The sequence below is a fragment of the Grus americana genome, chromosome 31 (assembly GCF_028858705.1).
Source record: "Grus americana isolate bGruAme1 chromosome 31, bGruAme1.mat, whole genome shotgun sequence".
Taxonomy (NCBI): domain Eukaryota; kingdom Metazoa; phylum Chordata; class Aves; order Gruiformes; family Gruidae; genus Grus; species Grus americana.
This window is the reverse complement of record NC_072882.1, coordinates 527195-553488: the sequence shown is the minus strand read 5'-3', so window position 1 is coordinate 553488 and position 26294 is coordinate 527195. Positions and strand designations below refer to the sequence as shown.

The following is a 26294-nucleotide window of genomic DNA, read 5'->3' as shown; positions in this document are numbered from 1 at the left end:
GTAATAGGGCCAGGCCTTGCCCGGGGGGGGCTGGGGGGCCACAGCGGAGCCCAGACCTTTGCCTGGGGGGGGGGGGGCACAGGGGCCAGGCGGGGGTGCAGCGGGACCGGGCTGCACCCGGTGGGGTCAGACTTTGCCCCGGGGGGGGGATAGGGCTGGGGGGGCACAGCGGGGCCAGATCTCTGCCCCGAGAGCGGGGGGGGGGGGTGCAGCGGGGTCGGGTTTGGGCTGGGGGGAGGCGGGGGGGCCACAGCCGGACCGAGCTGCACCTGACGGGGCTGGGGGGGGGGCCGTGCCCGGCGGCGGGTCCCAGGGGGGCCCGACCCGGGGTGGGGGGTCCCGGTGCCACCGCCTCGGGGCGCGGCGGGCGGGTCCTGGGCCGGGCTGCCCGGGGTGGGGGGGGGAGCCCCGCCACCGCCCCCGCCCCGCCCGTCCCGGCCCCGTCCCGCCCCGGCGGCCCCGCGCCAGGTGCATTCCCCCCGCCGCGCCCGGGCACGCTGCAGCCGCCGGGCCCTGCGAGCCGGCCCGCGGAGAGGAGCCGCGATGGACCGGCCCGGGCACCGGCCCCGGGCGCTGCTGCTGCTCCTGCTGCTGCTCCGCGCCCCGGCGCCGGGCTCCGCGCAGGCAGGTGAGCGGCGGGGACCGGGGGCGGCACCGGCAGCGTACGGGGATCCCGGCGGGACCGGGGCGGCCGGGGCTGCACGGCGGGGACGGGCACCGGGGGCTGCCAGGGGCGCTCGGGAGGTCCCGGGACGGAGCGGCGGGGCCGGGAGCGCTCGGAGGGGACCGGGAGGGCTCCGGGGTCCCGGTGGTCCCGGTGGTCCCGATCCCGCCGGTGCAGGATTCCGATCGCGGCGGATCCCGCAACCTCCCAGGACCTCCCGCGCCGCGACCGGGGAGACCCCCGCAGCCCCGGGAGGGACCGGGACCGGTAAAGCCCCCTCGGGGCTGCGGCTCGGTCGGTGCCGGCAGCGGGGCCGGGACTCGGTTCCCCCCCCCCCGGGCAGAGACACCTGCGCCCCCCGCAGCTGCCGGGGCTAATTTTAGGCTGCGGGGTCGGGACCCGCCGATGCCACCGGGATCCGTCCGGGACAGGGGAGACCCCCGGGGGGACCCCTCCGAGGGGACCCCAACTCTGCCCGCCCCGGGCCCCCCCCCCGCGCCCCGACCGGGGGGAGCAGGAGACGCTCCCGGAAGGGCCGGGTTCACCCGGGAGTTGTTTTTCTGCCCCACAAGGAAAACACCGAGGGTTGGACGTGAAGGTGGGGCCGGCGTCACCCGCCGACGTGCCGGGGCACCCAGGTGTGGGGGCCGCACCGACGGCACGCGGGGGGCACGCCCAGACCCTCGGCACCTCCGCTGCGCCATGTGCCGCTGGCGACGCCGTGGGCTGCCGCGTGCGGGGGTCCGGCTCGTGCGGGGGTCCGGCCAGTTCCCACCCCGGCACCCACAGGTGCCCAGTTCCAGCATCGGGGCGAGCGACCAGCCCCGCTCCCCCCGCTCCCCCGTCCTCATCCTCATCCCCTGCTCAGAGCCCCTTTGTTTGGGGACGGGGACAGGATCCGGCCCCGCGCACACAGACCCCCTTTGTGCCGCCTGCGGGGCCGAGGGCAGGAGGTCGGGTCTGTCTGCCCGTGTTCCCCCCCTCCCCGGCTCCCCAGGCCCCCTCCCTGGTCCCCCGGTGCTATTCCTGGCGGCGGGGGCCGGGGGGCCGCGGCGGCGCAGTGGCACGCGGCAGATAGCAGGCGACGTGCCGGAGCTGCCAACGGGGCCCCGTGCTGATAACGCCCCGCCACGGCGGTGCCTGGGGGGGGCCCCGGCCCTCGCCCCCCCTCCCCACAGGCAGGTGCACCCCAGGGGCCGGGCGCCCGCAGCCCCTCGTGCCTGGGTTTGCCGGGAGCTGGTGCCGAGGGGGGGTCCCGGGCTCTGGACCCTTCGAGCGGCTGTTGACGATTCCCCAGCGGCACCCAAACGCGCTGCTCGTTCCTGGCCACGGGGCTCCCGTGGGGGCCGCGTTCTGCCCCCCAGCAGCCTGGGGACCCCCTCCGAGCAGGTTCCAGCTGCCCCCGGCACCCCTGGTTGTTTTTTTGGGGTCCCAGCTCCCCCCTCTTTGGGCCCCACCGTGCCCATCCCCGGGGCATTGGGGCTGGGGGCCATGCCCCGACGCAGCTGGGACCTTTTTATAGCCCCTTCCCTATTAAAATAGCTCCGGCCTGCGGGGGGGGGTGGGGGGGGTGGAGCGCAGGCTGTGGCCGTGGGGGGGGTGCTGGCCCCACGCCCCTTCCCATGCGTGCACCGAGCTGCCCGTTCTCTGCGGCTGCCCCCGGGAGGGGGCTCGGGCCCCTCTCTGCCCCCACACCGGGGCCGGACAAAGCTGCCATTTACCCACCCGCGGCCCCCCCGCGCCGGGGCCTGAGTCACGTCTGTGCTGGGCCGGGGGGGCCGCACCCCGCTCTGCCCCCGGGGGTGCTGGCTCTCCCGCCGTTTTCGGGGGGCTCGGCCTCCCCCCGTCCCGCTCACCACAATCGCCCCTTTGTGCGGCTGCGGGGAGGGGGCCGCATCCTGCCCCGCGCACAAAGGGGCCCTGTCCGTCCTGGCGCGGGGGGCCGGGCAATCATTAACCCCGGGGCCCCCTTAGCGCCCACTGCCCCCCCACCCCCCACCCCAAGCTCTGGGGGGACGCGGGCGGCCGGGCCCCCCCTGGGCCCCCACCCCGGACCCGGGCGTCGAGGCGGGATGGGTTGCACCGGCAGCTGGGTCCGAAGTCCGGGGCGTTGCGGGTGTGCCGTGCGGGGGCCATGCCCGCGGCACCCGCCTTGCGCAACCCTTGCCCAGCCGGTTTGGGTGCCGTGCTGGGGAGGGGAGGGTGGGGGAGCAACCGTCACCCCCCGCCCCGGGCACCGCCACCCCCACGGCGGGGACAATGCGGGGGACTATGTGGGGGGCACCGCTATGGCGGGGACAGGGACGCCATGGGGGCACCCCCGTGGCCAGCATGGGGGGGACACACACCCCGGGGGGGTCGGGGGTGCTGCAGAGGGCAAGGGGGGGGCACAGCCAGCACGGGAGGGACAGAGACACGACTGTCGAGGAGGGGACCCGGTCCCCACGGGGGGGCCATGGCCATCTGGGGCAGGACACGGCCAGCTCGGGGGGGGGGACACAATGACACCCCCATGGCCATCAAGAGGGGGAGGTGGCCAGCATGGGGGGGGGGCACAGGGCCATGACCACCACTGGGGGACGTGGCCACCGCAGACACTGGGACGCGGTCACTGGGAGGGGGGGGACACACACGGCCACGGTGGGCGACAGGGCGCTGTGCTCGCAGTGTGCGCGGGGACGCTGAACGGGCTGAGCGTGACGGGGGATGCCCAGCACCAGTACCAGACGCTGCACAAGATGTACAACAACTGCGAGATCGTGATGGGCAACCTGGAGATCGTCCTCATCGACCACACGCAGGACCTCTCCTTCCTGCAGGTGAGCGGGGGGCACACGGGGGGACACAAACACACATGGGGGTCCGCGCCCGCCGGGCTGATGCGTGCCGCTGCCCCGCAGACCATCCGGGAGGTGACGGGCTACATCCTGATCGCCATGAACGTCTTCGCCTCGCTGCCGCTGCAGAACCTGCGCGTCATCCGCGGGACGCAGTTCTACGAGGAGAAGTACGCGCTCTTCGTCCTGCTCAACTACAACCCCAACACCACCCACGCCCTGCGCCACCTCGGCCTCAACCAGCTCACAGGTGGGACCCCCCGCCCCCCGTGCCGCCGAGACCCCCCCCTTGTGTGCCGGGACCCATCCCGGAGCGTCGCTGTCCCAGGGCAGTGCCGTCCCCATCGCGGTCCCCATCCTGGAGCGGTGCTGTGCCCTCGTTGTGGGGCCGGTGCCAGGCAGGGCTGGGGGGGGGGGCACAGCCCCCCATCACCCACCGGTCATATCCATCCCCCCCCCTCCCCGCAGAGATCCTGGCCGGTGGCGTCTACATCGAGAAGAACGCGCAGCTCTGCCACGTGGAGACGGTGGAGTGGCGGGACATCATGCGGGACCCCCGCCTGGAGCCCGTCGTGGGGGACAACGGCAAGGCCTGTGCGTGGCGGGGGGGGGTACGGGGGCCTCGGTGGGGGGGGGGGGGCTATGGGGGGTGACACACACCCTGCCCCGTTTTGGGGTGACCCTGCTGCTCCCCCGCAGGCGCCCCGTGCCACGAGAGCTGCGGTGGGCACTGCTGGGGACCTGGCCCCGAGGACTGCCAGAAACGTGGGTACCGGGGGGGCTGGAGGGGGGGGCCAGGGCTGGATCCCCCCCCCCCCCCACTCACCCTCGCCTCCCCGCAGTGACGAAGACGATCTGTGCCCCCCAGTGCAACGGGCGCTGCTTCGGGCGGGCGCCCAACGAGTGCTGCCACGAGGAGTGCGCGGGGGGCTGCACCGGCCCCCTCCAGACACACTGCTTCGTACGTGCCGGGGGGGGGGGGGGTCATCGCTGCACCCCCGGGGCGGGGGGGTGGTGCTGAGCAGCATCCGTCCGTCTGTCTGTCCCTGCATCCCCCTGGCTGCATCTGCCCCCCCCCGGGAGGGAGCTTATCCCTGTCCCCCCCCGTGGGTGGGGGTGTGTGTGTGGGGGATGTCTGCCCGTCCGTCTGTCCGTCCGTCTGCCCGTCCATGGGATGGGTGCAGGGCGATGCTCTCTGCGTCGGGCGGCGGACATGGGCCCATGTGGCCGTGCCCCCACCCGTCCGTCCGTCTGTCCGTCCGTCCTGCAGGCGTGCCGGCACTTCAACGACAGCGGGGCGTGCGTGCCGCTCTGCCCCCAGCCCCTCATCTACAACAAGCTGACCTTCCAGCTGGAGCCCAACCCCGACACCAAGTACCAGTACGGGGGCATCTGCGTCCGGAACTGCCCGCGTGAGCTGGGGTGCAGGGGGGGTGCTGGGTTGGGGGGGCCCTGGCTCGGGGTGGGGGGCCAGGCTCTAACCGCGAGGGTCTCCCCACAGACAATTTCGTGGTGGACCAGAGCTCCTGCGTCCGCGCCTGCCCCAACGACAAGATGGAGGTGGAGAAGAACGGGCTGAAGATGTGCGAGCCCTGCTCGGGGCTGTGTCCCAAGGGTAGGGGGCCGGGGGGGGGCCGGGGGGGGCCGGGGGCCGCGGGACGAGCCCTCACCATCCCCATCCCGCAGCCTGCGAGGGCACCGGCGCCGGCAGCAAGTACCAGACTGTGGACTCCAGCAACATCGACACCTTCGTGAACTGCACCAAGATCTTGGGCAACCTGGACTTCCTCATCACCGGCCTGGAGGGGTGAGGGCTGGGGGGGGCCGGGGGGGCCAGGGGGTGCAGCCCCCCCCCACACACACCCCCCCCCGGCTGACGGCTCCGGCTCCGCAGGGATCCCTGGCGCAACATCTCAGCGCTGGACCCCGAGAAGCTGAACGTCTTCCGGACGGTGCGGGAGATCACGGGTGAGCGGTGGGGCCGGGGGACACCGGGGACACCCCGGGACCCCCCCCCAGGGCCACCCTGACCCCCCTTCCCCCAGGGTACCTGAACATCCAGTCCTGGCCCAAGCACATGCACAACTTCAGCGTCTTCTCCAACCTCGTCACCATCGGGGGACGGAGCCTGTACAAGTGAGTCCCCGGCCCCGCAGCCCCCACCTGGCACCTCCCCACCCCCTTCCCTGTGTCCTGCGTCCCCCGGCATCCCCTGGCCCTGCACCCCTCTGTTGTCCCCTGTTGTCCCCCGTCATCCTCTGTCCCTGTGTCCCCTGTCCCTGCATCCCCTGTTGTCCCTGTGCCCCCCCATCATCCCCCATCCCTCCCCCATCGTCCTGTCCCTGCATCCCCCATCCCTGCATCCCTCTCGTGTCCCCTATCCCTTCGTCCCCCCATTGTCCCTTGTCCCTGTGTCCCCCCATCATCCCATCCCTGCATCCCCCATCCCTGTGTCCCCCCATTGTCCCGTCCCTGCATCTCCCATTGTCCCATCCCCGCATCCCTCTTGTGTCCCCCATCCCTGCATCCCCCATTGTCCCTTGTCCCTGCATCCCCCATTGTCCCGTCCCTGCGTCCCCCCGTTGTCCCTTGTCCCTGTGTCCCCCTGTCATCCCCCATCCCTGCATCCCCCATCGTCCCGTCCCTGCATCCCCGTTGTCCCTGTGTCCCCCCATTGTCCCATCCCTGCATCCCCCTGTTGTCCCTTGTCCCTCCATCCCGTCGTCCCCCATCCCTCATGGTCCCTTGTCCCTGCACCCCCCATTGTCCCCTGTCCCTGTGTCCCCCCATCATCCCATCCCGTCATCCCCCATCCCTGCACCCCCCGTTGTCCCTTGTCCCCACGTCCCCCGTCCCTGCACACCCCCCCCATCACCCCCATCCCCGCCCGTCCCCGCATCCCCTCGGGGTTGGCAGGTGCCCCCCCCCATCTCTCTCGGATCAGCCGCCCCCCCGGGGTGCCCCCCACCCTGACGCTGTCCCCGCAGCCGGGGTTTCTCCCTGCTGATCATGAAGAACGAGAACGTGACGTCGCTGGGGCTGCGCTCGCTGCGGGAGGTGAGCGCGGGCAGGGTCTACATCACGGAGAACCACCGGCTCTGCTACCTCCACACCGTGCAGTGGGCAGCCCTGAGCCGCCGCCGCGCCGACCTCGACATCCGCAACAACAAACCCCGCGGCAAGTGCGGTGAGTGGGGGGCCGGAGGGGTGCGGGGGCGGCCGGGGACCCCGCGCTGAGCCCCCTGCCCTCCCTGCAGAGCAAGAGGGGAAGGTGTGCGACCCGCTCTGCTCCGCCAAGGGCTGCTGGGGTCCCGGCCCCGCACAGTGCCTGGCCTGCCGCCACTACAGCCGGCGCGGCGTCTGCGTGCCCACCTGCCGCTTCACCCAGGGGTCAGGGGGTCTGGGGGTCTGGGGGGGGTGGCACCGGGGGGGGCACAGGGAGCAGGATTGGCACCGGGCTGGGCTGGAGCCTGGCGGGGGCTGGGGACCCTGGGATGGACTGGGGACCCCAGGGTGGGCAGCGGGGTCAGCACTGGGGTGGGCTGGACCCTGGGGGGGGGGGCAGAGCCTGGGGTGGGCACTGATGGGGGCTGGGGACCCCGAGGGTGGGCACTGGGGGGGGGGGGGCTGGGGACCTGGGGGGGGCTGGACCCTGGGGGGGGCACTGATGGGGGCTGGGGACCCCAGGGTGGGCAGCGGGGTCAGCACCGGGGTGGGTTGGACCCTGGGGGGGGGGGGGCAGAGCCTGGGGTGGGCACTGGCGGGGGGCTGGGGACCCCGGGGTGGGCTGGGCTGGTGACCCTGCCTCGTCCCCGCAGGGAGACACGGGAGTTCGCCCAGGGGGGCGAGTGCTTCGAGTGCCACCCCGAGTGCGAGCGCATAGAGGGCAACGTCACCTGCAACGGCTCGGTACGGCTCCGGCCGGGGACCCACGGCGGCGGCGATGACACCGTCCCCGTGGATCCTCACGTGCCCTCCTGCCCCGCAGGGCGCCGACACCTGCACCCGCTGTGCCCACTACCGGGACGGTCCCCACTGCGTGGAGAGCTGCCCCGAGGGCATCCTGGGCGAGCGCGGCCCCATCTACAAGTACCCCGACGCCAGCCGCGAGTGCCGGCCGTGCCACGAGAACTGCACCCGCGGGTGCGCCGGGGGGCTCCGGGACTCAGCGTCCGGCCGGAGGAGGGGACCCCCGCACCCCATCTCACCCCCGTCTCCGTCTCCGCAGGTGCCTGGGGCCGCTGCTGCGGGACTGCCTGGGGGAGCCCCTGCCCGTCTCCAGGTACCGCGGAGGGGGGGGCTGCGGGAGCCCCGGGGCGCTGCCGTGCCGGGCTGTGCCATGCCCTGGTGCACGGTGCCACACTGTGCCGTGCTGCATGGTGCCATGCCGCGCTGTGCCATGGCATGCCCTGATGTGCCATGCCGCGCCGTGCCATGCCGTGCTGTGCCATGCCGTGCCATGCCGCGCTGTGCCACATTGTGCTGTGTGGTGCCGCGCTGTGCCGTGCCATGCCATGCTGCGCTGTGCCGTGCCGCACTGTGGCTCTGCCACAACAGGCAGGGCCGTGGGAAGCACGTGGGGAGCGGCGGTGGGCCAGGACCTGCCGGCACCGGGAGCTCAGCCCCGTCCTCCTCCCACGGCCAGGAAAACGCCGACGGTGATCGCGGTGATGGTGGTCGGGGGGCTCTTCCTCTCCTGCTCCTGCGTCCTCCTCGCCCTCCTCTACTGGCGTGGCAAGAAGATCCAGAAGAAGCGGGCGATGCGGCGCTACCTGGAGAGGGGGGAGGTGAGCGGGGCGGCCGTGCCCAGGGGGTCCCAGTCCCGGGGGGAGCCCCGGGGCCGTGGGGAGGGGGGTTGACAGGCAGGAGGGGTGTGGGACCCATCCCTGGCTCCATCCCTGTCCGTAGCCGTTCCCACCCAGCCCGTCCCCATCCCAGGTCTCCATCCCCATCCCTACCTGCTTCCGTCCCCGTCTGTCCCCATCCATCCCTATCCATCCCCATCCCCATTCCCCATCTCCATCCATCCCCATCCGTCCCCGTCCCCTGCCCAGCAGAGCCTGGAGCCGCTGGACCCCAGTGAAAAAGCCAACAAGGTGCTGGCCCGCATCTTCAAGGAGACGGAGCTGAAGCGGTTGAAGGTGCTGGGCTCCGGCGTCTTTGGCACCGTGCACAAGGTGAGCGGGGGGGGCTGGATGGGGGGGGCTCAGCCGGGGCCGGACACGGTGCTCACTGGGGCATCCTGTCCCCCAGGGCATCTGGATCCCCGACGGGGACTCCATCAAGATCCCGGTGAGCATCAAGGTGATCCAGGACTGGAGCGGGCAGCAGTCCTTCCACGCCGTCACCGACGTAAGTCCGGGGAAGGGGGGGGCAACGCGGGCCGGATCCTGCTCCCTGGGGGGTCCCCGCAGGCGGCGCAGGGGGACTTGGCCGCGGCTGACGCTGTCCCCGCAGCACATGCTGGCCATCGGCAGCCTGGACCATGCCTACATCGTGCGGCTGCTGGGCATCTGCCCCGGCCCCCAGCTCCAGCTGGTGACACAGCTCCTGCCGCTGGGCTCCCTGCTCGACTACGTCCGCAAGAACCGCGACAGCATCAGCCCCCAGCTCCTGCTCAACTGGTGCGTCCAGGTTGCCAAGGTGAGTCCCTGGGATTGGGGGGGTCCCCACGGCCCCGCTCACCCCCCCTGACCCCCCCTGACCCCCCCCCCCCGTCCCAGGGCATGTACTACCTGGAGGAGCACCGCATGGTGCACCGCAACCTGGCCGCCCGCAACGTGCTGCTCAAGTCCCCCAGCCAGGCTCAGGTGGCCGATTTCGGCATCGCCGACCTCCTCTACCCCGACGACAAGAAGTATTTCTACAACGAGGTCAAGGTGGGCGCCCGGCAGGGACACCCCCCCCCCCCATGGCCCCCCCCTTCCTGTCCCACGCCCCCCCCCAGTACCCCCTGCGTCCCCTCCTCTCCACTGTACCCAGCACCCAGGGGCGTCCCGTGCCCCCTGCCCTGCGGGGTGTCCCCCCCGCCCCGTCCCCGTGTCCCCCCCCCCCCTCATCCACATCCCCCCACACCCCGCCTTTCCTTGCAGACGCCCATCAAGTGGATGGCGCTGGAGAGCATCCACTTCGGGAAGTACACGCACCAGAGCGACGTCTGGAGCTACGGTGAGTGCTGGTCCCCTGCCCCCCCCCGGCCCCCCCGGCCCCCTCCCCGGGCTGACGGGGACCGTCCCCGCAGGCGTGACGCTCTGGGAGATGATGACCTTCGGGTCCGAGCCCTACGCCGGGATACGGCTGGCCGAGGTGCCCGACCTGCTGGAGAAGGGCGAGCGGCTCTCGCAGCCCCAGATCTGCACCATCGACGTCTACATGGTGATGGTGAAGTGTGAGTGGGGGGCCACCGCCCGCAGCCCCCTCCCCAGGGACGGTCCTGCTCCTGTCCCCATTCCCATGGCAGAATCCTGCTCCTGTCCCCATCCCTGGGGAGGGTCCTGGTCCTGTCCCCATCCCATCCTCATCGCAAAATCCTGCTCCCATCCCCATCCCATCCCCAGGGAGGGTCCTGTCCCCATCCCGTCCCCCTCCCTGGGGCCAGGTCCCGGCTCTCAGCCCCCCGCTGTCCCCCCAGGCTGGATGATCGATGAGAACATCCGTCCCACCTTCAAGGAGCTGGCGAACGAGTTCACCCGCATGGCCCGCGACCCCCCGCGCTACCTGGTGATCAAGGTAAGCGTGACCCCCCCCCCCGCCCCGCGGACCCCCGGCCCCGCAGCCCCTGATGTGGCCGTCCCCGCAGCAGGAGAGCGGTGCCGCGCCGCCCGCCGAGCCCCCCACCCTCAGCGACAAAGAGCTGGATGACATGGAGACGCTGGAGCTGGAGGAGGAGGAGGAGCTGGACGCCTCCTTCGGCCTCACCACCGGACTCTACCCCCAGCGCCCGCGGGGCAGCTGCGCCCGGGTGAGACCCCTCTGCCCCCCCCCCCGGGTCTGGGGGCTCTGGGGCTGGGTCCTGGGCAGGGTGGGGGGGGTCTCCCAGCCCTGAACCCCCCCCCCGTGCAGGTGGGACATGGGGCCAACCCATGGGACCCCCCCCTTCCCTGTCGTCCCCTCTGAGCCCTGGCGGGACCCGCAGTGGGGTGGGGGGGGTCTGGGCCCCCCTCGCTGGGTGTCAACCCCCTCCGTCCCCCCACAGAGCCCCAGCCTGCTCAGCCCCCCGGCCGGCTACATCCCCATGAACCAGCCCGGCCTCAGCAGCGGCCGCCAGGTACCCGCGGGGAGGGGGGGGACAAGGAGGGGTGCGGGGGGGGACACACAACAAGGGGTGCTGGGGGGCTGTGGGGTGACCGTGGGGTGCCAGGGCAGGGGGGCAAAGAGTCGCTGGGGCGGTGGGAGGTGAGGCGGTGGCCGTGGGGTGGTGGGACGGGGGGGGCCAGGGGCCGCAGGGGCGACCCCCCCCCCCCTCAGCCCCGTGTCCCCCAGGGCGGGGGGTACCGGCCGCCGCGGCGCAGCCGTCAGGAGTCCCTGGGGCGGACGGTGTCGGAGTCGTCGGAGGGCCGGGGCACGGCCTCGGAGCTGGACCTGGCCGAGGGGGGGTCGCTGTCGGGGAGCCTCTGCCGCAGCCTGCGCTCGCGGGGGGACAGCGCGTACCTGTCCCAGCGGGAGAGCTTCCCCCCCCCGCCCCCCAGCACCGAGGGCAGCGAGGAGGACGCCAATGGCTACGTCACCCCCAACTGCGCCGGACGGGGTGAGGGGTGCAGCCTTTGGGGGTGGGGGGTCCCATCTGTGCAGGGTTGGGGGGGTCCCAGCGTGTAGGACTGGGTCTGGGGGTGCCCGTCCTCGTGGGGGGGGGGGGTCACATCCCACAGGGTTTGGGGTTAATGGGGTGGGGGCTCATCCTTGTAGGGTTGGGGCGGGGGGGCTCCTGGGGTGGGGGCAGCCTGTCCCCAGGGGTGGGGGGACCCATTCGTGCAGGGTTGGGGTTCAGGTGGGGGAGGATCATCTTTTGGGGGGGGGGATGAACCCACCCGTGGCCCAGCCAAGAGCCCCCCCCAAACTCAGGACAGGCCCTGGGGGCAGGGGGGGGCTCCCGGGGGGACTGAGGGGGGGACTAGCTGCCACCTCACCCCCACCCCGCAGAGACGGACCCCACCGGGGGCTCGGTGCCGGAGCCAGAGGAGGAGTACGAGTACATGAACCACCGGCCCGGGGGTCCCCCGGGAGCCCCCCCGCCCCGGCCGGCCTCGCTGGAGGAGCTGGGCTACGAGTACATGGAGGTGGGTTCAGAGCCGGGGGCCCCCCCGGGAGCCCCCCCGGGCCGGGGGCAGGAGGAGGAGGACTACGAGTACATGAACAAGCAGCCGCGGCTGAGCCGCTCGCTGGGCAGCATGGTGGGGGGGCCGGGACCCCGGCAGGAGGGCGTACCCCCCCGCCACGACGGCTACACCGACATGCGCCCGGGGGAGGCCGCCCCGGCCCCCGAGGAGGAGCAGGGCTACGAGGAGATGGAGGCGGTGCTGGCCCCCCGCTGCCCCGGCTGCCGGGGCCCCCCTGGGCCCCCCACCCCCTGCATGAAGCCCCTGCGGAGCCTGGAGGCTTCGGACTGCGCCTTCGACAACCCCGACTACTGGCACAGCCGCCTCTTCGCCAAGGCGGATGCGCAGCGGACGTAGGGCACCCCCCGCCCCCGGACCTGCGGGCACCCCGCTGCCTTCCTGGCCCCCCCCGGGACTGTTTACACTGGATATGAAGGATCCCCCTCGGGGGCATGAGCCAAAGCTGCAAGGGGGGGGCTGAAGTGGGGCAGGGGGCTGAGGGGTCACAGCCCGGCCCAGGGGGGGGGGGGCCACAAGCCCTTGGGGTGCCCCCGCTCCCTGCCGTAGGGTAGAGGCTGGGGGGGGGAGGGCTAATCCTGAGCCCCCCGAGCTGGGGAGGGGCAGCCCAGGCCCCCTGAGAGGGGGGGGGTCAGTGGGGCTCCGCACCCCTGCATCCCCCTCCTGCCATGCCCCATGGGTGCCCCCAGCCGCCCCCCCCCCCCCCCCCAGCTGACGGTGCTCCCCGGGTGCAGGGCGCTGGGTCGGTCCCTGTCTGGGGCTCCCTGGGGTGCGGGCAGACGGGGGGGGGGGGGGAGGGGGTGTCTGGGCGAGGAGGACCCCAAACTCATTCCCAGGTTTCCCCATTCCCTGCTGGAACCGGACTGGGGGGTTGGGGGGGGGGGGGCTGCCCCCTTCCCGGGGCACTTCGAGGGGTGTCCCCCGGTCGGGGGGGGCTGCGGTGCTCGTGGTGTCTTGGGGGGGGCCCCGGGGCAGGAGGGGTCTGCGAGGCCCCGTGGAGCCCCTTTGCCGTGGGCTTTGTCACGGGGGGGGCAGCCCGGATCCCCCCCCCCCCCCAGCTCGGGGCATCACCCCCCTCCTCCGGGAGGACGCGTGGGTCGGTTCGGGTTTGTAAATGCTGAATAAAGACAAAGGGAATTTTTTACCAGAAGTGATGGTGGTGCTGCGGGGGGGGGGGGGGGGGGGTGCGCTGGGGGGGGGGTGCGGGAGGGGCCGTGCCTGGCACCGGCGGGGCTGGGGGCAGTGCATGGGGCCAGGGCCGAGGGCACCGACAGCCCCAGGGCAGCGACCGCTGCCCCCGCCCGGCCCCGGTGGCTCCGTCCCGTCCCCGCCGTGACCGGACCCTTTCCTGGAGCCACCCGCAGACTACATTTCCCATCAGCCCCAGCGCGCAACTTCCGCCCAACGCGGTCCCGCCGCCGCTGTCTTTCGCGAGAGCCGCAGCGCCCGCCGGGAGTTGTAGTCCGCGACGTGCGCCGGGTCGGGCCTCGCTGGCGGCGCCGCGGGGCTTGCCGGGAGTTGTAGTCCGAGGGGGCGGGGACTCGCCTTCCCAGCGTGCTCCGCGCGGAGCCCGCGCTCCTGCCCTGCTCGCGCTCTCTCGCTCGAGCTCCCCGGGGTCTCCTCAGCGCAGCGGCGGCGGCGGCGGCAGCAGCAGCGGCGGCGGCGCGGGGGGCGGCGGCGGCGGCCGGGCGTAGGCGGCTCCGACCATGTCGGGCGAGGAGGAGGCGGCCGAGCTCACCATCGCCGAGGACCTGGTGGTGACCAAGTACAAGATGGGGGGGGACATCGCCAACCGTGAGTGCGGGCCGCGGCCGGGAAGGGGGCGGCGGGGAGGGGGCACCAGGCCGGGCTGGGTCTGGGCGGGGGTCGAGGGCGCCCGGTGGGAGCGGAGAGGGGCGGGGGGTGGGGGGGGGGGGAGCGGCGGGCCTGGGGTGGGCGGTGAGGCCTGGGCCCCCCAACGGCCGTCTGCACGCGCCGGTGGAGGGGTGGGGGTGGGGGGGGCGGTCGAACGTTCCCCCCCGGGCGGCGGGGGCTCCCCGGTTACCCCAGGCCCCGGCCCCGCACGGCGGCCGCTGCCGGCACGTGGCCTCCGCGCCCCACGTGCACCGGCGGCGGCAGCGGAGGGGGGGTGTGTGGGGGGGGGGGGGCAGGGCCTGCCGTTCCCCCCTGCTCCGGCCGCCCTCCCTCCCGCGGGGGGGAGCCGGGAGCGGGGCCCGGCCAGGCGGGGCCGGCCCGGCGCAGCCGCTGCCCACATCCTGCCCCGGGGCTGCCCCGCTCCGCTCTTTTGTTCGGGGCTTTAACCCGCCTTCCCCCCCCCCCACCCCCTCCGTCCCGCCGCTCCCCGCAGGGCAGCCGCAGCCCCGGCGTCCGGGAGCCGAGCCCTGCGGTGGGGACCGGAGCGGGGCGAGCCCCGGGCCGGGAGGAGGGAGCGCCGAGCTCGGCCCTGGCAGCGCCTTTCTTCGGCGGGGAGCCCCGGCCTGCCCGGGGGCTTCTGCCCGGTACGGGCTTGGGCCACGCGTTGTTCCCCCTTAAAACTTGCCCTTCTCCCCCCGTGTTATTTCCTTCTTGCTGTTATTTGTTTTTAAACGCTTATTTTTGCTGTATCATTAGCGGGGGTTCGCTGCCCCTCGAGAAGGGTGACAGCTGTTTAAAGAGCTAACTGGACCGGTTCTGTGAGGTCTTCCCGGCGTCACGAACAGCCTCGGTAGTGGCGTGTCCCACACTAATTGTTGCTGACTTCGACATTTCTCTTTAAGTCATCGCTCCTGACGGTAACCTGGGATGCGAGACGTGGGGCTGAGAGCTGCAACGATGCGGGTTCCCCTTTGGGAAGGGAGGTCGCCGCTTTGGCTTCTCTGTCTGCCGGGCAAACTGGATTTAACGGCGTGCCCCGAGTTTGGCTGCGTGGAGGGGCAGCCTCCCTTCCCAGGGGGGAAAGGCGGCTCCGTCGCAGCATTTCGTCTCCCTTACGGGCGATGCGAGCGTGTTTGGGAAGAGCAAACAACAGAACTGTGGCAAAAAGTTTGAAATGCCTTGGATTCTTGTCAGAGCGAGGTGCCTTTAATGATCTAAAGTGCTTTTAATTCCCTAAACGAAGCGCTGAAGGCCAGAGTACAATTAGTAGGTGTTCCTTGGTCAGTGCTATCACGCTGTCTGCTTCTTGGTTTTGTTTGAATGCTCTGATGAGCACGGCTCTCTGTTTATCTGTGTTTGTTTTAACGTTTCCTATTCTCGCCTCTCTGCCCGGCCATCCGCTGAATGTCTCTTTATCAGAGTTTTATCTGTACTTAAAAATATTCCCAATTCGGCATTGTTTGTGGCGTGTGGAAAGGTGACTGAAGGTATCTGAAATTTAATTTGTCACGCAGGTGAAAGGGTTTCAGGTTTGTACTCGGTGTCAAAGAAATTATGAAAACCTGCCTGCTCGTAAACATCCCCTTCAGCGCTTCCGAAATATTTATTGCTGTCGTACCTAGAACACGCGCCATCGGTTACAGAAACTCCCCCCAACAGAGGCGCTTCACAAAACAGTCTCCTGTAAAAATAACGTGCTCGCAGAATGAGGAGAAATTGTGAGGGTACCTTTTACCCCGGGATCCACGAACTTTTCAGGGTAAGCTTTACGACTCCCTGTAAAGCGTTCCGGCTGCAGAGAGGAGGAAGTGGGGGAAATAGTAGCTCGGGGGTCCACCAGTGACAGCTGGAGCACCTCAGCCTGCGGACTGGTGGGGAGGCTGTTGAGATGTGGCTCCTCCAGCAGCCCCTGGATCACCACCCAGACACGTTTGTGAACGTCACTCTGCAGCGTTCCAACCAAAACCGTCGCTTTTACGCTCCTTTCCCCCCCTCATCCTATAAAGCATGAGGCGTGCTGTCACCTACGGCGGAACCGAAGCGCTGCTGGGACTCGCAGGCACAAGAATATGCCCAAAAGTAGGTGCAGGCAGCAAAACTTCCTCTAACCTGCAGTGTGGAGCAAGGCGTCTGGAGTTCCTTGTGTCAGGCAGCGCGCTGGCAGCTGCCGGCACTGCCAGGCCGGAGCAGGAACACGTGGGTTACCTTTAAAACACGTTTCTGCAGAGTAAGGGACTAACGTAACTGGCTCTGCTGCGCCGCTGCCAGCTCTTGTGCCCGGCAAAGCCTTTCAACTGCTCCATACCTCCTGGTCCCGCACGTCCGCAGCAGCGGCCCCTGCTCCTTTGATGTGCTGCGCGTCCTGTCTCCCAAGTAATTTCCAAACCTGTTTCTGTAGCTCTGACTTCTCCAGAAAGAATGTGGGAGAGCGGAGTTTCTGCTTGGCTGCGTTGTTTGACAGACCTCGGTCTGCGCGGGCAGGTGTCTGAGGCCGCAGTGCTTCGCCTGCACAAACCCCAACGTGCTCCTGCTCCTCGTGAAAACGTTCTCGGAAATAAAATAAAAATTAAAGTGGGATTTCTGCCCGACCACGGTCCTTTTGGTGAAGAGCCGAGTCCAGAGTCTTGTTCTCTCTTAGAATACAAACAGATCTTTCTGCCGCGGTGCTGTGTGGTGAGCGCGGGTGTTAGATTTAAGGCTGTTTATCATTAACGTGCTTCAACAGCTCCGTGCCTGTGTTTGAATTAAGGGGTCCTGCGTGCGGTGGTTGAAGCGGCGAACTCCGGAGCATCGGTCCTCTGCCTGTGCGAGAAGGGAGACGCCATGATCATGGAAGAGACGGGCAAGATTTTCAAGAAGGAAAAAGAAATGAAAAAAGGTGAGACCTGCTCCAAAGACTTTTTTATCAATGTGGCAACGGTTTTTGGTCTCGTCGGGTGGCAAGAGCACAGAAAGCGCTACTCCGTGCTAATTAGTGTAAGAAATAGTTGGCTGTTCCCAGAAAGCCAAATTTAACCCAAATCCTCCTGCCTGCCCTGCTGGTAAGCACCACTGATGAGCCTCAGCATCTCGTTTCGCTGCACCCAATCATCCACATCGTTGTCCAAATAATTCTCGTTTCAATGTCCTCCCTTCAGGAGGACCCGCGGTACGGTTGGTGCTGGTCTCTAGTTGCCGTGGAAATTCTGTGACGCTCAGATGTGTCACCCAGAGCTCCCCGATTCCATCCTGGAGACTTGAGGTCCCTTTTGCAGGTGGCTCTCGCCACCTTGGATGTATTTCTTTGACGGTTGCCTGGGCAGGAGCAGACCTGGTGCGGGAGCAGACCTGCCCCTGTGCGATGGGGTGTTTTATAGCGCTGCAACACCCGAAATCCTGAGTGGTGATCCACGCTGGCGGGGCTGCCTGTGCCAGATGTGAGGCAGCAAGATTCCCTGGAATATTTATTTCGTTTTTCCCCCTTTATAGGTATTGCCTTCCCAACGAGTATATCAGTAAATAACTGCGTCTGTCACTTCTCTCCCCTGAAGAGTGACCAAGACTACATCCTCAAAGACGGAGACTTGGTTAAAATGTAAGTGTCCTGGTTACACTACTTGTGAGTTTACTGTGGGCATCCGGGCTTTGCTTTCTAGTCCTGCTCGGCGTGTTAAATACTTCCTTGGCGTGGCTAATTAAAGAAACTAATAGCTCATCAAGTGAAGCGTGTGAAACATTCTTGAGTCTTCTGATGCTTCTAGAAGTCACGCAAGTTTCCTGAGCCCTGACGCCCCACCCGTAATTAACTTTCTTTGTGTTGCAGTGACTTGGGAGTCCATGTCGATGGCTTCATAGCGAATGTAGCACACAGTTTTGTCATAGACGCCTCAAAGGTGGGTTTGTAATGGAGCGGTGTCTCTTGCCGCTGCTGCTTTACGTGCAGTCTGTGGGAGAGATTTAAAAAGCTGATGTTCGGGTGTCTCTGGTCCCAAAGGCAGCAGGAGTGCGGAGCCTCGGAGAGGCGTCTGCTTTGTTTGGCAAAAGCGCCACAGGTCTGGTGTCACAGCAGCGACGGGGTGAAAACCGTCCCTTTCCTAAAAATTATTCAGCCCTCTGGAAAACGAGGGCTGACACGCTGTTTCAACACGTACAGTTTTGCAAGGTTACAAATAATCTGAGACGGGCCATGTGCAAGTGGCGCTGCAGCGAGTTATTTGCGTGTAGAATGTGTGGGGCTGTGGGGCGGACTGGGCAGACTGGTTTTGCTGCCCCCTCTACTGGTCGAGGCACAGGGAGCCGAGCACTGTGCTGCCGGGAGTCACTGCCTTCCCCTTTGCAAACCTGAGCTCAGGGGTGACCCCAAAACCAGTCCCCTGGTTGCTTTTCCTTGCCTGCGTGTGCCAGCGTGAATTGTTCTCGCCCGGGGCTGATTGCAGCGTACGGTCCCGACGCGCGTTGGCGAGGACACCGCCGTGGCACGCGTGGTTCAGTCGGGCGTTGTGGCAGCGACGCTAAGCCACGCTCGTGTGGTGGGAATTAGCGTCGTGTGCGTAAAGGTGTCGCGTGACAAATTTTTAGCTGTAATTTTGGGAGGAGAGTGGCGGTGCAGGTCTTGGGAATGGTTTTGTGTCCGAACGACTTGATGGGGAGAAGCCAAAAAAAAGCCTTTTGAAGCATACGGAAATCTTTCCAGTCCATGTTTCTGGCTACAGGAGAGCCTTTTTCTGTTTTCAGTCCTTGACAGTGATGCGCTTGTGCCGGGGTGTCTCTGCTGAAACTCGTGCACGCGCCAAGTTGGTTGTGGCTGATGCTCATCTGCTCTTTTAATAGAGGGAGACACTAACGATCGAGCTGTGGAGCCAGAAGCCCTTCCCCCTCTGAGCTAGATTTCCCCGTTCACTCGGGGGAGAGGGTCTCCAGTTAGATGGAGAATCTCCATCTCTAGGCACTTGGAACAGCCCTGGCTGATAAGAAGGAAAGGAATGTACCTTAAAAAGCCTTTTATTTTTCTGTTCTTGCAGGAAAACCCTGTGTCAGGCCGTAAAGCTGATGTCATCAAGGCAGCTCATCTCTGCGCCGAAGCCGCGCTGCGCTTGGTAAAGCCTGGAAACCAGGTGAGCGACTGGTACAGGGGAAAAGCACGTCTGGGCACGGGGCGAGAAGCTGCCAGTGCCGCGTGTCGTGCCTAGAAATAAAAGCGAGTGACCTCGCCTGGGAAGAACGGCCCAGCGACGCGGGGAATCTGGAAGCAGCTGCCTGCAGACAGCTGAGCCGCTGCCAGGGCGGGTGGCAGCGACTCTTCCCGGCGGCACCCGAGCTCTCGCTTATGCGACGGTGGCTTCGTGGAGAAGCCTTGGTGCTCCCACTCGCCGGTCCTTTCCTCACAGCTGGGCACGCACGGCAGCTCCGCTGAACAGCGCTCCCTTCAATCTCCTGCTCGCACCTCTCCCTCGCCTGCTGCTCAGGCACCTCGGCAGTCGTAGGGGATCTCCTTTGTTGCTGTGTTATTATTCCAAACGTACTCGTGTCGCTCTTAGTTCCCGGCGTAATCCCCTAAGGAGGGATGGCTTGGGAGAATTCACTGGATCCAGTGCGGGAGGCTGAGCTGACCTCACGTTACGTGTCATTTCTGTTGATACTGGATTAAAAATGGAAGCCTGACACCGGTTCACCTTTTTTTGGAGGTGTTAGAGCACCAGTCAGTTAGAAAGCCTGCCTGTTTTATCACAGAACTCTGTCGAGTTACAAAAAACCCAACGCAACTGTCATGCTTGTGGCTTGAATTTTATATCCTTAATGGGTTTTCATGTGTTCTTCATCCAGAACACACAAGTGACAGACGCGTGGAACAAAATAGCCCACTCGTTTCACTGCACGCCGATTGAAGGTAAGGACCGGGGAGCAGCTGATCGGGGGTAGCGATGGGTTAGCTGCACGCTAAGTCCTGAGCCGCCCTGTTCAAATTCTGGGAAACATGTAATAATGGCGAGTCCTGGACACGCCATCTTTAAATGCAGCAGCCTTTGCTTAAAAAAAAGAAAGAATCCCTTCAACACTCTAGATTCTTCTTTCTTCCTCTGTTTTTTTGACTTTTAAAGATGCATCAGTCTAGGAACAATAGACGTGGGTTTCCACGGCCGGTGGGTAGTGTCCTTGCTCGTGGACTTCCTGCCAACCTCGGGCAAATCGTTTGGCCCTTTGCTTTCACACTTGACCACTCGTAGCTAAAACCCCTTTAGCAAATACACAACAGCTTGTTTGTAACGCGAGAGCCGCTGCAAAAAGAAGCCCATAGATTTGCAGGGTATGTAATTTCCTCCCAGCTCTGAACTGATTCACGTTCTCATCGCAGCATTGATAACGGGCGAGTGGGAAGGCGCTGGGACAGATTCTGGTAGAAATGAGACCGCTGGCTTCTTGTCTGAAAGGTGGCGAGAGAGCTTAGCCTGACGTTTGGCACGCGCAGATGCTTTTCTCCTAGTCGGTGACATCACTGTCAAATGGTTCTTTCAGCCACAATTAAATTGGTCTGTTATTAGTTAAATTTCCTGAAATACCGTAAAGCTGGCTCGTTCTCTTCGCTCGCCTCAGCCCAGTCTTGGAACATCGGTTCCCTGTTCCTCGTGTGGGATGGCTTTGTGGGTCTCCTCAATGCTTTGCTCCTTTCTCTCTGGAAAAAAAACCCAAACCATGGCATCAGCTGCAGTGAGGAGGCGGCCGCTCGCACTGTCGAGGGAGTTTAAGCAGCCACTGTTTTGGAAACAGTCAAGTGCCGTAATTATCGAGGCACTGGCAGCAGCATAAGGCCCCAGTTGATGAAAACAAACGGAGCTGTTGGCGGCTGGGGTTGTGCTTTCCCTTCCCGCCAGCGGCAGCCGTCCTTCCTGAAGGGAGATGTGCGATTGTCCCTGCTGGCTGGGGGCTCGGCGAGTGGAACGGGCACGGTCGTGAGCGCCTCTTCCTGGACTCTGATTTGAACCCTAGGACAGGAGGGAAAGTGAATCAAACCTCCCCAAAATACCCTTTGAGTGCTGTGCGGCCTAAGTACTGGGGAAGGGATGGAAAGTTTCCGTTAACTGGACGTTGAGCATCTTTAAAACCACCCGAGGGTGTGTCGCACGTGCCTGTGCGTTCACCTCGTTACAGCCCGCTGGTGTGCACGTGCTTAATTGAGAAGCGGCAGTACGGGGAGCTCTGTGGCTGTGCTAATGCACTTGACGGTCCTCGACTGACGGCCCCGGAGTGTTAATGATGCAAGTCACCGTGTCGCTGATTTGCAGCTCAGAGGTGTTAATGGATTCTCTTCTTGCGGCAGGGATGCTGTCACACCAGCTGAAACAGCACGTGATCGATGGAGAGAAAACAATCATCCAGAACCCTACAGACCAGCAAAAGTGAGCATCGCCTCCGGGGTCGCTGCTTCCAGCAGCGTTTGGGAGGGCTGGGACTAGGTGAGCCTGTTTCTCGCTGCGGTGTCACGTGGGGGATGCAGCAGGTATGTTTGATTTCACTGGGGTGCAGGCTGCTCCTCCTACGGCCTCTTCCGTGAAGTCTGACCCGATAGGGGAGATCTGTAGCTCGTTAGCCCCATATCTTCTCGTCCGTTCAGTGTGACCCCGGAGTGTGGCTCTGTGTTTGGGGGTGTGTTCTGAGAAGGAAAGGCTGGAAGTGAAGTCCCTGACGTGAGGCTCCTCGCTGGCACCTGCGAGTGCTCTTGGTTTCTGTCCAGTTTCTCGAAGGAGTCTGCTGGAGGCTGCCAGCAGAATAACCGACCGCTGGTAGCTGTAGCGGTGGATGGTAGCTCACCAGGAGCTGTGCCAAGACCTATCGCTTGTCTCGTAGAAGCTGCCAGGAGCCCACTGGATGGCAATCGCCGTCAGTAGCGTCTCAGGGTGGTTTTGAACTGACGAGCTTGGAAATGACGTTGCGTTCTGTTCCAGCAGCTCCAGTCCCTCGGGGTTGGGTCTCACACTGAATATTTAGAGTTTGGTGGCTTTAGATCCCGCGCTTGGCCTGTAAGTTCTCAGGCGCAGGGTTGTACCAGGAGCCCTTAGCCTGCCTAGGGCACGACCACGAGTTCAGAGAGCTGGTGCTGAGCGTCTGAGGCCTCCCACCCTGTGCTGGGGATGGAGCTACTTGTCGTAGGCAGGAGGAGCGCTGGCTCCTTGTCATTTTTTCTCTGCTGCCTGGCATCTTCAGCTTCTGCGTCTTCTGTGCCAGCTTTTGTTCTGCCGGTCAGGGATCGCTCGCCGTAGCGCTGCTTTGGGCTTGTCGAGCTGCCCTGGCTAAGCCCAGTGTGGGTTCATTCGAGGTCCTGTGGCTGCGTCAGAGCTTTTGTCTCTCTATTTACCATTCTTTGACTCCCTGAAATTTTTTTCATCCAGGAAGGACCACGAAAAAGCAGAATTTGAGGTCCATGAAGTTTACGCTGTTGATGTTCTCGTCAGCAGTGGAGAAGGAAAGGTGAGTCCGGTGCTGCTTGGCCCGCTGTCAGTCGGTGTTTCGGGACAGTCATCATCAACTGGTGCTAACAGCCACATCCTTGTGGGTGCCAGTTCCAGCCGTAGAATACTCGTTGCCTGGGTATCGCTGCATCTTTTTGGGTGGAGCTTTTTGCGCCTTTACGGTGTCAGAGTGCGGACGGTGCTTGTCTGGTGTAAAGGTCCCAGCGCGCGCAGGCAGCTCTGGCTGAGGAAGCGCTGTGCTGCTTTTCCTGGTCTCTCAGCGCCGTTTGCATTTTTAGGCGAAGGATGCTGGACAGAGAACTACAATTTATAAAAGAGACCCCTCCAAACAGTACGGCTTGAAGATGAAAACCTCCCGTGCCTTTTTCAGTGAGGTGGAGAGGCGCTTTGATACTATGCCATTTACTCTCAGGTATTTGCTCATATTCGTGGCTGGATGCTTTGCGTGAGTGTACGGACCCCGCTAACAGCAAAACCTGCTTGCTTTGCCGTCCTGTCAGAGGCGGCGGTGGCCTTTGCTGCTTTACGTTGGGGTTTGCTGTGTTTGAGTCGAGGAGTGGATGTCGGAAGGATGTTACAGGCTTAAGCAGGAATTCCACTCAGAGCCTGAGGGCTTGGGAATCTCCTGTGGGATGCCGGGAATGGCGTTTGAAATAAAACAGCGTGTTTCAAACTAAGGAAACAATGTTCACTTGACGGGCTCTTTCCATCCTTAAATCCACTTGCCTTTTCCACTCTCCTGAGGTAGTGGTTCACCCAGCAGTTGCCTGCCCTGGCAGTCTGCTTTGTCACCACGCCACGACGCTGCCAGGGCGGTGAATAAAGTCTCCGGTCTGACCCTGGGGGCAGTTCTGAAACCTGTGGGGTGGAATCCGGCTTCTAGGAAAGGTCCTGAGCTCAGGTGTGGCTCTGTCTGCTCCGCAGGGCATTTGAGGATGAGAAGAAGGCCAGGATGGGGGTGGTGGAATGCGCCAAACACGAGCTGCTCCAGCCCTTCAATGTCCTCTACGAGAAGGAAGGTGAGCAGTGGGAGGACCAGGAGCCGGGGGGTGGACGGGCGCTCGGCAAACTGCCGGTCACTTCCGGAGTCTGGTGAGCCCAGTGCTGACCGTCGCCGTATAAACGCCAGAGATGCGCTTCAAGGGCCCTGGGATTTATCCGCCAGGAAGCTTGCTACTCGTTGGCTTCTGGATCTTGTTTTGGAGTCGTTCCAGCTGATGAGATGAAATTTATTATTTTTTGGGTTTTGTGGAGCAATTTCCTGGGCAGGAGGAGGGATGGAGGGCCGAGGCTTTCTGGTTTGCTTACCGAGCAGGCTTGGCAGGGCGGTGCTGAAGGAATCGTTTGGCCCTGGCTGGGATGGGTTTGAGGAGTTCCTGCGAGATGTTTTCTTTAGCGGTGACAGGCTCAGGAATCAAAACATCTGTTGGAAAACATCTGCCTAGGTCCTGGTGGGTGGAATACACGGGGGCTGTGGTGTCGTAACGCCTGTTTCTGTCTTGCAGGAGAGTTTGTTGCACAGTTCAAATTCACAGTGCTTTTAATGCCCAATGGCCCGATGAGGATAACCAGTGGCCCCTTCGAACCAGAACTCTACAAGTCGGAGTTTGAGGTGCAAGATGGAGAACTGAAGGTTGGTTTAAAAAAGAATAATAATAATAATAAATAGATGTAGGACATCACATGGTTTGCCCTGTGTTCGCATCCCTTGGGGAGAAGGTGGGAAGTAAAATCCAGGAGAGGCTGAGGCGTGAGCTCAAAGAGGAAAAGTTGTGCTTGAGACCAGGTTGGGCCCCGTTTCCTGCATCACGCGCGGTTCTAGTGACTCGATATCGACACCCAGCCCTGTTCGGTGCCTGCCCGCAGCTGGCCCAAGGCCCCGTACCTCGGCGGCGGGGAGGCTGTGGTGTCCCCTCTCTGTCCCTGTGCCCCTTGGGACTTGCCACCATCCCTTTGGTGGCTGGCGGTGCTTTAAAGGCGTTTCCCTTTATCTGCTGTCAAAAAAGAAAAAAAAAAAAAGTCTGCTTACTAGCTTCTTATGTTTCCTTCCTGTCTCCAGGCCCTTCTACAAAGTTCCGCAAGCCGGAAGACCCAGAAAAAGAAGAAAAAGAAGGTAAATTGGCCACGTTTATGTGGGGATTTGTGGTGCATTGTCTCTGGCGATCAGCAGCACCCAGACATTACCCACGTGGCTGCGTTTCGGGCTTGCCTCCCAGCCTGCCTTTAAGAACACCCCGGTGTTGCCCCGGGCCTCGTGGAAGGGGCCCCCCCATACCCACTGCCAGCGTTCTGGCCCCCGAGCGAGCCCCCCGCCCTGACCGACGCCGTGGCTTTGTTTCCACAGGCCTCCAAGAACGCAGAGAACGCCACCACGGGAGAGACAGTGGAAGAGAATGAGGCTGGCGACTGAGCAGCTCCTGCTCCCTCTGCGTAGCACCCAATTCACACACACCCCTTTTTTTTTTTTTTTTTCCCCCCCCTAAAAAGAAAAACCCCAAACAAAAACCAGAAGTAAAATAATAATCTAGCACTGTTTGTCTCTTACGACCAAACAACAAACAGTCTGGGCTTCCCGCTGACTACAACCAGCTCCTATTGACTTTGCCAATGAGGGAGGATTCTCTCAGCCACATCAGACTACTTAAAAAAGAAAGCGGAAAAAATAAAATCAGGAGTAAAAGCTAGTCTATATCCACTCTTTCTACCCTTTTATACTACCCCTACTTGTCAGAGGTGAACAACGAAGCTGATTCCAGTGAGAGAGGGAGTGTAGAGAGCTGCCTGCTTTCCTCTTGTCCCCTTTTTTTTTTTTTTTAATTTCTCCCTTTTACAGATTTTCTTGGGAAAAAAAAAACAACAACAAAACCGAACAAACAGCTGATTACACCTGAGAAAAAGTGCCCTGTGTTTAGTGATACGGTATGCTGGGATGGTGATCTGCTGTGCTGTCCCAGCTCCTCCCGGCCGTGGAGGCTTTCCTCTCCATTACCTTGGGGCAGAGGATTTCTCACGTTTAGCCTCTGGATTGTACGCTTATAATTGGGAAAAATATAAAATTTTATGTCCCCTGTGAAACTGTAGACTGTTCTGTCTACTGTGTTCTGTTTCTGCCTTGATTTACCTATAAACACTCTATTTTTTAATACACTGCTGTGGCGAGCTCATTTTTAAAAAGGAAAAAATAGACTGTCCGGCTTGCTCGGCAGCAGCTGACGGAGGGGCAGGAGGCAGCGAGCTGCCCGGCAGCACTTTTTATTTCCTGGGGGGCTGTGTGTGTGTGTGTGTGTGTGTGTTACTCCCTGGGGCTGGTCTCTGCGGCCGTGTTCCACTTTTTGGGGTGCGTTGGGGTCTTGTCTCCACACCGGTGCTCTGCCAACGGGTGAGGGAAACGCTGCAGGAGTGGTTGGACTCTGGCTGGTATCAGTCTTTTATAGTCAGTCTTTAAAAAAAAAAAAAAGTGACTGAATTACTGTAGTTGAATGTGAGGTGGGTTTTTTTCTCTGCTGATATGTGCTGACTGACTCTCGGTTATTCCCCTGTTGTAGCTGAATTTGGGAAAAACTCGCCTTTAAAAATGCTCCTGGGCACCGTGTTTCCTCACCAAGATCTGGGTTTTCCACCCCAAATATTACCAAAGTCAATAAAAGAGAATAAACCATGCGCCCCCCCCCCCCCCCCCCCCGACTTTTCCCATCTCTCTGCTCCTGTTTTGAACTCCTCCTGCTGTGGTGGGGCCCTGGGGCAGGTGTGGAGCTGGGGGGCGCTGTCTGGCCTGGGCCTGGTCTTGACCATGACCTTGACCTCCTTCCCAGGAGGAACCTTTTAGCGGTTTTTAAAAACAACATTCTGCCCTCTGTGGAAGAAGGGCCGAGCTAGGCTTTCTCATAGTCCACAACAGAGACTTATAAACCACTGAGACTTGCTGGGGCTTTATCTAATTTTCTTTTTTTTACCTTAAAACTGAAATACTGTACCTCAATACCAGAAATTAAAATCCAGTTGTTACATTTTGACAAACGAAAACTCCCCAGAACAACTTTCTTTCTTTCTTTCTTTTCTTTTCTTTTTTTCCCCCCAATAAAGGTGACTCGAGACCTCTCTCTGGCCGGGGACCGGCTGCTCCTTGGGGCGGGGGGGGGGGGTTGGGGGGCGGCGGGGACCC

At 64.1% G+C, this 26294-nt stretch overlaps 2 protein-coding genes across 4 annotated transcripts; both read left to right on the top strand.

Moving 5' to 3' along the window:
* The first annotated feature begins 494 nt into the window (after positions 1–494).
* ERBB3 (erb-b2 receptor tyrosine kinase 3) lies at positions 495–12960 on the top strand. Of its 3 annotated transcripts, none has more exons than XM_054807083.1 (28): positions 495–628; positions 3332–3483; positions 3565–3751; positions 3970–4095; positions 4201–4266; positions 4344–4462; positions 4772–4913; positions 5003–5116; positions 5188–5308; positions 5396–5469; positions 5547–5637; positions 6489–6688; positions 6759–6891; positions 7320–7410; positions 7490–7644; positions 7730–7783; positions 8147–8288; positions 8559–8678; positions 8755–8853; positions 8959–9144; positions 9225–9380; positions 9594–9669; positions 9743–9889; positions 10133–10230; positions 10304–10462; positions 10697–10768; positions 10984–11248; positions 11641–12960. In XM_054807083.1, the coding sequence occupies exons 1-28, from the start codon at positions 544–546 to the stop codon at positions 12171–12173; spliced, it is 3963 nt and encodes a 1320-aa protein (XP_054663058.1). In that variant the 5' UTR covers positions 495–543; the 3' UTR covers positions 12174–12960. The 3 variants fall into 3 exon arrangements, with proteins under 3 accessions (XP_054663058.1, XP_054663057.1, XP_054663056.1); XM_054807082.1 differs by having other exon boundaries at positions 10301–10462; XM_054807081.1 differs by having other exon boundaries at positions 8556–8678; positions 10301–10462.
* A 428-nt stretch (positions 12961–13388) lies between these two features.
* Positions 13389–25486, top strand: PA2G4 (proliferation-associated 2G4). The gene is made up of 13 exons (XM_054807151.1): positions 13389–13628; positions 16438–16566; positions 17157–17262; positions 17491–17560; positions 18689–18781; positions 19491–19554; positions 20983–21061; positions 22052–22130; positions 22411–22544; positions 23057–23151; positions 23638–23765; positions 24192–24245; positions 24477–25486. Exons 1-13 carry the CDS (start codon positions 13541–13543, stop codon positions 24540–24542), a joined length of 1185 nt encoding a protein of 394 aa, XP_054663126.1. The 5' UTR covers positions 13389–13540; the 3' UTR covers positions 24543–25486.
* Positions 25487–26294: the final 808 nt, after the last annotated feature.

Bases quoted from the DNA above. Each gene is read 5' to 3' on its own strand.
- PA2G4 (XM_054807151.1), top strand. From the start codon at position 13,541: ATGTCGGGCGAGGAGGAGGCGGCCGAGCTCACCATCGCCGAGGACCTG. The intron at 22,131-22,410 runs GTGAGTCCGGTG...TTGCATTTTTAG, and splicing joins TCAGCAGTGGAGAAGGAAAG to GCGAAGGATGCTGGACAGAG. The intron at 23,766-24,191 runs GTTGGTTTAAAA...TCCTGTCTCCAG, and splicing joins TGCAAGATGGAGAACTGAAG to GCCCTTCTACAAAGTTCCGC.
- ERBB3 (XM_054807081.1), top strand. From the start codon at position 544: ATGGACCGGCCCGGGCACCGGCCCCGGGCGCTGCTGCTGCTCCTGCTG. The intron at 6,689-6,758 runs GTGAGTGGGGGG...CCCTCCCTGCAG, and splicing joins CAAACCCCGCGGCAAGTGCG to AGCAAGAGGGGAAGGTGTGC. The intron at 11,249-11,640 runs GTGAGGGGTGCA...CCCACCCCGCAG, and splicing joins CCCCAACTGCGCCGGACGGG to AGACGGACCCCACCGGGGGC.